The 8,937-nt window shown below is 41.1% G+C and overlaps 1 protein-coding gene across 1 annotated transcript in view; it reads right to left on the reverse strand.

Moving 5' to 3' along the window:
- RRM1 (ribonucleotide reductase catalytic subunit M1) overlaps positions 1–8,937 on the reverse strand; it is a 40,196-nt gene extending 31,259 nt beyond the window's left edge. The window contains exons 1-2 of the mRNA XM_055548920.1: positions 8,634–8,937; positions 1,071–1,159 (exon numbers count right to left, since the gene is read on the reverse strand). Coding sequence (XP_055404895.1) covers positions 1,071–1,159; positions 8,634–8,652 — 108 coding nt within the window. The 5' untranslated portion in view covers positions 8,653–8,937. The remainder of the gene's footprint in view (positions 1–1,070; positions 1,160–8,633) is intronic.

The raw sequence follows: 8,937 nt of genomic DNA on the forward strand, positions 1-8,937 counted from the left end.
TTCAGTCACTAAGTCATATCCGACTCTTTACGACCCCATGAACTGCAGCATGCCAGACTTCCCTGCCCTTCACCATCTCCCAGAGTTTGCTCAAACTCATGTTCATTGAGTCCGTGACGCCATCCAACAATCTCATCATTTGTTACCCCCATCTCCTCCTGCCCTCAATCTTTCCCAGAATCAGGGTCTTTTCCAATGAGTCAGCTCTTCAAATCAAGTGGTCAAAGTATCGGAGCTTCAGCGTCAGCATCACTCCTTCCAATGACTATTCAGGATAGTAATATAGATAAAATATCTAAACAAGGATGGGACAATATGAGTTTTAAGAAAAAGATTTATTAGAGACTCTATTTAGTAAGATCATTTTGAAAGTCATGTGGAATATGGATTGGAAGATGGCAAGGTGAGGAAAACCTGGAGGACAGTTTAGAGACCACTATGGACAGTAGTCTAGATAAGGGATGCTGCAGGTCTAGAGTAGAGGAGTTACAGAAGCTGAGGAGAAAAGCAGAGCAACTTGCTTATGGCTCTCCTGAATTTAAAGGTTGGCTGTGAACTCTATATTACTTTAATGTATCCTTTCCATATGGATAACAAAAAAAGCAAATTTCAAACCAATTTCTACCCAAATGACCACAATTTCAAACAAGTTTTACTACCGATTTTTGCACTTATGAATAAAATAATTTACTCAAGGAAGCCCCTAAGTGAAATGTTAATGTCAAGTTTTCCTCTTTCCTCAGCTTTATAGTTCTCTGAGAAGTCAGAATTCACAGCATAGACAAAAATTTAGGGGAAAAAGTGAATTTTTTGTTTGCTTGTTGTCTTTTTGTTTTGTTTTTTTGCCATGCCACATGGCTTAGGGACTGAACCCGGGCCACAGCAGTGAAAGCCCAGAGTCCTAATCACTGGATCACCAGGGAATTCCCAGAATAAAAAAAAGTTTTAAACAATAAATTCACAAACCAAAATATGTATATATAGCAAGAGAGTGAAGGGGAAGAGGTAAGAGACAAGTAAATGGAATCACATGAAACAAGCAACACAAGATATAAATCCTATTTACTTACAGGATCAACAAAGTCCATATTGAGCCCATAACAAAGCTTCTGGATTCGGGATGTAATTTTGTCGAACATAACTCGCTCTTGACGGCCATCTAAAGAATCAAACCATGCAATTCGTATTAGCACTTACTAAGTTAGCAGTGCCAAAGAATCAAACATAATCAGCATGTAAACTTTTTAAACTTGATCAAAACGAAATGCTCTTTTGTAGACAAATGACTCAGACACCCAAGAGATTCATTAAGAGATTATTTTTTCATCTTCAAAAAGGAGAGATTCTATATTGAGTCTTCCCTTACATTACATATCAGATGGATTCTTGCAATAAATTTCCCAAATGATCTGTCCCCCCCAACCCTTGTCCCAAATGACAGGCATAATTATTCTTTAAAACCTAAGTCAAAACCATGTCATTACTGCCAAGAGTGGTTTATCATCTGTTTCAGAATCAAAGTCAAATTATTACAATAGTCCACAGAATCCTACATAACCTGTCCTTTGAGCCCCCTCCTCCAGGTCACCTCCTACTGTCCCACCTGACCCTGGCAACCTTGACTGCTTACTATATATACCTCTATTAGATCTTTGCTCAATGTCAACTTCTCAATAAGGTTTTCCCCAATCACTCTATTTTAAATTCCAATGCCCCAAACACAACCTTGCCCCTCTTACGCTCCTTCTATGCTTTATTTTTCTCCAAGCACTTCTGATCATCTGACATGCTCTATATTTTACCTATGTATTTGTTTACTGTATGACTCTTTCACTAGAATATAATTTCCAAAAGGAAAAAGATTTTGTTGTGATTTATTTATCAATGTATTTATTCCCCAGTGCCCAGACCAAAGCTCAAGGCCTAGCACATAGCAGGTACTCAAATAACTATTGAATGCTAAATGATTTATAAACCTATCTCCATCCTAACACCTTCATGATAAATATGGCTTTTGTACTCTCCTAGAGTAATTAATGATTTGAATTTACTTCATACCATGTAAAGAAGTACTTCTTTCTACTTGTAACTCAAAACAATCTTCCAGAGGCAACCTCTTATTTTTTATTTTGGGGATATGGAAGCACATACATATGGACCTTATATAGTTAGTCCTTTCATGGTTTGGACTTATATCCTACAGCTCTTCCTTCTTCCTAACAAAAAGTCCGGCTGGCCCAAGGACTTTCTCAAACGTTTGATAAAGAATAATGAACAATAAGAAACTGCTAGTAACCCATCATCAATAAAAGAAGTTAGTTTTTCTTAAACACTAATACATTAACTAAGATAGCCCTTCTCTTTCTGATTACCATTGTGATCTCCTTTTCTAACCAGACTCACATATGCATTGTTTAACTCTGAAATAAAGTAAATTAGTTGGCACACACCAGGACTGAGCCCTTAATGCTCTACTAACTGGTTAGGCAGATAGGTGACCACAAGGCAGCTGAAAATCTGCAGCTGTCAAATTAATCAGGAAACTGACAAAAAGTACAAAACCAACTCTCTAAATTCACACTGGGAAGAGGAGGCGTACTAAAGGGCTAAAGGATAAGTGATTCACTGTTCTCTAGCCTATCATTTCACTTGGTCATTTTTTTTCAACCCATAAACTGATTTCATCATATCACTAATCCCTTCTTACATTATCCTCTTCTCTCAAACAAGGCCTTCCTTAATTTGGTCCCACATCTCTTCTGCTGATCCTTGTAAAAGGATCCTAATAAGGATCCTACATTCTAATAAGGCCTCCCATTCCCACATCCATATAACTGATTATACCTTACTCTGCCCAAAAGTCCTTCTTCCACCTTTCCGTACATCTAACTCCTACTCACTCTCCAACTCTCACCACATCGGTGAAACCTGCCCCAAACACTGTAACTCACATTGCCCTCTTCCTCCTGTGAAATCCTCTTGAACACTAATTGTCTGATTTTCTCTTGGGTATAAGCTGTCTTTTTAAATTCCTCTCTTCAGGAAGACTTTGCTAATACTGTAAGACTAAGTATATGCCTCTTCTGCAAGATATGAACTTTCTATTCCCTATACCTACAAAGTTCAGCTCACATATCTTCACACAGCTGGCTCTTAGTATTATTCAGAGCTCATCTGAAATGTCACCTCCCTACCCGAGGATCCAATCCAAGGTTACCTTTTCATTCATCTTTATCACATTACCCTGTTTTACCACCACCATCTCACAAACCACTATCTGGAATTAACTCATTCTTACTTGTTTCTTGTATACATTTAACTACTGTCAGTCACTCACACCAGAATGTAAACTCCAGTCAGAAAAGGAATTTAGCTTGTTTTGTTCACTGCTGAATCCATAGTACCTAACACAGTTCCCGGCATAAAAGAGATGCTGAATATAGTCAGTCCTCTGAATCCACAGGTTCCACATCCATAAACAGTATATGATCTGTGGTTGGTTGAAGCCCTGGATACTGAACTGGAATTTGCACATGAAGAATCCTCAGAGACTGAGAGATGACCATGAGACTTGAGCATACATGGATTTTGCTATCCACAACAGGTCCTAGAACCAAATGCCCCATGGATACAGGGGAACGACTGTAAATACTTTCTGAATAATTGAATGAATGGGCTGCTTAGCCTGTATTTTACATATTAGAATACTGATCATCTTATGTTAATGTTTTTGTCTATTTTTCTCAATTGATTGTAAAGATCTTTGAAAGCCAAAACTATTTCTGCCTACTCACCACAATAACCTCAGTGCCGAGCACAGTAGCCACACAGATCTGTAAAATTATACAGTGGGCTGTTAAGGGAATGAGAAAGGATGGGAAGGAAGGAGAGGAAGGGTGGTGCGGGAGAGAGAGGATCTGGAATAGAAGAGATTATCAGAGTGCAAATAGATGCTTTAGAAAGTATTATTTTGCAAACTTTGTTTCAGTTTTACGTAAATACTTACATACACATGTGTTTACTCAGTCATAATGGAAAATAATTTTACTGTGGGTTACAACCCAAAGTTTTGAAAACACTATACTGAATTTCAAAGCACATTTTACAACTCGGCTGCACTGCATTTATTCCAATGGTTCTCAACTTTTAATCTTAACCTCCTTGAGCAATACGATGCTGTCCCACCAAGAATAACAAGACAACAGATAAGAAAAATTCATCTACTATTTCCTTCTGTTATCTAATACTTTTCATATAGATTATTCCTATATCCCTAACAGCCCTAAGATCATGGAAGATGGAGATGCCTTCTCCCTCTGCTATTTACCTCATGGTGCTTGGCAAGACATTACTACATTCAGTAAGTATTTTAAGTTTACTGCAGTTGCCCTACTGAATAATTATACTACGATTGGCAAAAATTGCATGTGTTAGTCTGCTTCTATACTATCATCCCAAAAATAAGGGGAGGAGAGAATACCCTAAACAAATTAAAGATGAAAAGTAAAATTAACTTAAGTACAACTTTGTATATGAACAAGCCTTGCTGAATATTACTTGCAGTCTAGCAGCAAACCATCTGGATCAAATTATGTTCTCTGAGGGAATTAGAAACAAAATAAGACTTGCCTTTTGTTGTAGGTAGTACTTTTTAAAGGACAGTATTTGAAAGTGGACCCAAAAGGTTAAAAATGTAACACAGAGGTGTTACCCACTCCAGAGATTTATGACCACAAGTTTTTGATTCATCTGTTACAGATGTATCTTAAGAGCTTCTCATCCTTCCATATCTTTTCCTAAAGGTCTAAAAATACTGAATCGTCCCCTCTCACAGGAATCAACCAACAAAAGTACATTATGTGTTTCGGTCTTTGGTCTCAACAGCTAAAATGGGAGACTGCAGAAATGTAGAGAATGATGTTTCAAAGATACTAATGACAAGAAGGGCCATAACTCTATTTCTAGGCTGTAAATGACCTAGTTACAACCAAATCAACTACCTTCCTACTTACAACACTCATCATATTCTATATTTTAAAGTATTAGTTTGGTACAAAAGTAATTGAAGTTTCAGACTGTAAATTTTAAATCATTATAACTAGGCTCAAACACATCTTTATTAATCAAAATAGGAACCATTACAATCAACACATTTTTGCTAATTAGAAATAAGTTCCTTTATTCCTGTAGTATAAAAATCTGTGCTTCAGGATTCGACGAACTCTTGGAAAGCATTTTCTGCCTCCTCAGGTTGTGGAAGCGTTTTGCCTGAAAACAGTTGTGGAGATGTTTTAAGAAGTGGTAGTCAGTTGGCGAGAGGTCAGGTAATGGTGGATGAGGCAAAGCTTCGTAGCCCGATTCATTCAACTTCTGAAGTGTTGGTTGTGTGACGTGCCGTCAGGCATTGTAGTGCAGAAGAATTGGCCCACTCTGTTGCCCAATGCCAGCTGTAGACGTTGCAGTTTTCAGTGCATCTCATCGATTTGCTGAGCATACTTCTCAGATGTAATGGTTTCACCAAGATTCAGAAAGCTATAGTGCACCAGAGCAGCAGCAGATCACCCAGTAGTGACCATGACCATTTTCTGGTGCGAGTTTGGCTTTGGAGCTTCTTCTCTGTTCAACCACTGAGCTGGTCATCACCAGTTGCCATATAAAATCCACTTTTCATCACATTTCACAGTTCAATCGAGAAACGGTCATTGTTGAGTAAAATAAGAGAAGATGACACTTCAAATTATTTTTTTTTAATTTTCAGTCAGCTCATGAGGCATCCATTTATCAAGTTTTTACACTTTTTCAATTTGCTTCAAATGTCAAAGGACCACAGAATGGTCGACTTTGAGTTCTTCAGCAACTTCTTGAGTGGTTGTCTAAGAGGATCAGCTTCGATGATGGCTCTCAATTGTCATCAACTTTCAATGGCTGGCCACTACACTCATCTTCAAGGCTCTCTTTGCAAAACTTCTTTAACCACCACTGCACTGTACATTCATTAGCAGTTCCTGGGCCAAAGTAATGCTTAAAATTTTCCAAGCCAGGCTTCAGCAATATGTGAACCGTGAACTTCCAGATGTTCAAGCTGGTTTTAGAAAAGGCAGAGGAACCAGAGATCAAATTGCCAACATCCGCTGGATCATGGAAAAAGGAAGAGAGTTGCAGAAAAACATCTATTTTTGCTTTATTGACTATGCCAAAGCCTTTGACTGTGTGGATCACAATCAACTGTGGAAAATTCTGAAAGAGATGGGAATCCCAGACTACCTGATCTGCCTCTTGAGAAATCTGTATGCAGGTCAGGAAGCAACAGTTAGAACTGGACATGGAACAACAGACTGGTTCCAAATAGGAAAAGGAGTACGTCAAGGCTGTATATTGTCACCCTGCTTATTTAACTTATATGCAGAGTACATCATGAGAAACGCTGGACTGGAAGAAACACAAGCTGGAATCAAGATTGCCGGGAGAAATCTCAATAACCTCAGATATGCAGATGACACCACCCTTATGGCAGAAAGTGAAGAGGAACTAAAAAGCCTCTTGATGAAGGTGAAAGTGGAGAGTGAAAAAGTTGGCTTAAAGCTCAACATTCAGAAAACGAAGATCATGGCATCCGGTCCCATCGCTTCATGGGAAATAGATGGGGAAACAGTGGAAACAGTGTCAGACTTTATTTTTCTGGGCTCCAAAATCACTGCAGATGGTGATTGCAGCCATGAAATTAAAAGACGCTTACTCCTTGGAAGGAAAGTTATGACCAACCTAGATAGCATATTGAAAAGCAGAGACATTACTTTGCCAACAAAGGTCCATCTAGTCAAGGCTATGGTTTTTCCTGTGATCATGTATGGATGTAGAGTTGGACTGTGAAGAAGGCTGAGTGCCAAAGAGTTAATGCTTTTGAACTGTGGTGTTGGAGAAGACTCTTGAGAGTCCCTTGGACTGCAAGGAGATCCAACCAGTCCATTCTGAAGGAGATCAGCCCTGGGATTTCTTTGGAAGGAATGATGCTAAAGCTGAAACTCCAGTACTTTGGCCACCTCATGAGAAGAGCTGACTCATTGGAAAAGACTCTGATGCTGGGAGGGATTGGGGGCAGGAGAAGGGGACGACAGAGGATGAGATGGCTGGATGGCATCACTGACTCGATGGACATGAGTCTGAGTGAACTCTGGGAGTTGGTGATGGACAGGGAGGCCTGGCGTGCTGTGATTCATGGGGTCGCAAAGAGTCGGACACGACTGAGCGACTGATCTGATCTGATCTGATCTGGGCCAAATGCGTTGTTGATGTTGCAAGCTGTCTTTGCTGCTTTACAACCCATTTTGAACTCAAAAAAATCGCTCAAATTTACTTTTTGTCTAACATCATTTCTATAGTCTAAAATAAATATAAAAATAAATAGCAAATAATCTTCAGCAAAACAAGCACAAAGTGAGAAATATACATTAAAATAATGTATAACATAACCACATTTATTTAAGAATGTATTCCAATACCAAACAGCAAAGTTCAAAAATGTAAAACCGCAATTACTTCTGCACCAACCTAATTATCTCACCCACTTCTGGAGCATCTATTCATGGGCAGGTTCAGTAATAAATTTGGGCATAAAGTCCCCATCTTTGAGACACTCACAACCTAGTGGACAAAACAGTCAGTCAACCAGTATTTACTAAGTGCCTACAATTTTGAAATAACTTTAATGCTTTAACAGAGGCATATTGAGTAGACTCAAAACTTGTTCCTATCTGTCCCACATGGTTCTCTGTTAAAAGTATGCTTTGCCCTAGTCTGTCTCCTCTTAAAATTAATTTCACAGAATCAAGCAAAGGACTGACACAAAGGAAGTCCTCAGCAAGTCTAACGGAAAATGTGTCCAGGAAGAACACAAGTTCCTGGGTCTTCCCGGTCCCCACCCTGTCAGAAGATGTCTTGGCCACCCTACTCTAATTCCCTATCTCTTCCTATCAAAGGTAAAACCAACTAGTCCCGATCCCAAACTCCTCTGGGGCTACTCTTCCCAACAATGGAAACACGGAGCGACAACTCTGTGGAGATGTCTGTGTCTGAGACTGACTTTTTCACCCCACAAAAAGAGATCAGGAAGCTGGTAGGTGCCCGTATAGAATGCAGAGCCCCTGATTACCTAGCTTCCCCGGGGCCTAGGTTAGGACAGGCGACCAGCTTTTTTTTATTGTTGTGACGAACAACAATAAAACTGTTGCTGGCTACGGGTTCGAAGTCCGGCGTCACCAGCATCTAACTGGGTGACCATGCAGTCCGGAAGCCTCTCTCTGCCCGAAACGGAGCTAATAATCCCTACCTCAGGGGCTCGCGGAGAGGAATAAAGTACCGCCTGCAAAGTGCTGGGCGCACATAGTTACAACTCGCTAAGGGAAAGGTGTTACTACTCTTTAGATATGCGGCTGGATGACAGAGCCGAGGGGCGCAGATTGAAGCTCAGAGCGGGGCTGGGGACAGACTGACGAAAGGGCAGGAGGCCGAGCGGCTGACAGGGCGGGAAACCGCTGCCGGTAGCGCGGGAAGTGGCAGAAGCCTGCAGGAGCGGCTAACTGCAGGGCGGCGGCGGCCCGCGTCCCTCACCCGCCAGCCCCTCCCCGGCCTCTCACCTCGCTTGATCACATGCATCGCAGCTAGTAACTGAGGCGCTGAGGGATGCGACACGAGACTGCAGCTCTGAGGCTCCGGTGCGATCGAGAAGGTGGCCGAGCACGGAGGGTCAGGCTCGAAGGTTTGCTCGGGTGCAGGGCCTGGAATTAGGACCAGAGAGCACTTTCCTCCACAGAGCAGAGGAAGGCAATCCGAATCCGCTTCCCGCTCCCGCCAGCCGCGACGCAAAAGCAGCGCGACCAAGCTCCAGTGACGTCACGTGACGCAGCCAGCGCCGCTGCCGGCGGGCAAGGCTAGCGTAGC

This window comes from Bubalus kerabau, chromosome 15 (assembly GCF_029407905.1).
Source record: "Bubalus kerabau isolate K-KA32 ecotype Philippines breed swamp buffalo chromosome 15, PCC_UOA_SB_1v2, whole genome shotgun sequence".
In the NCBI taxonomy this organism is placed as follows: Eukaryota; Metazoa; Chordata; class Mammalia; order Artiodactyla; family Bovidae; genus Bubalus; species Bubalus kerabau.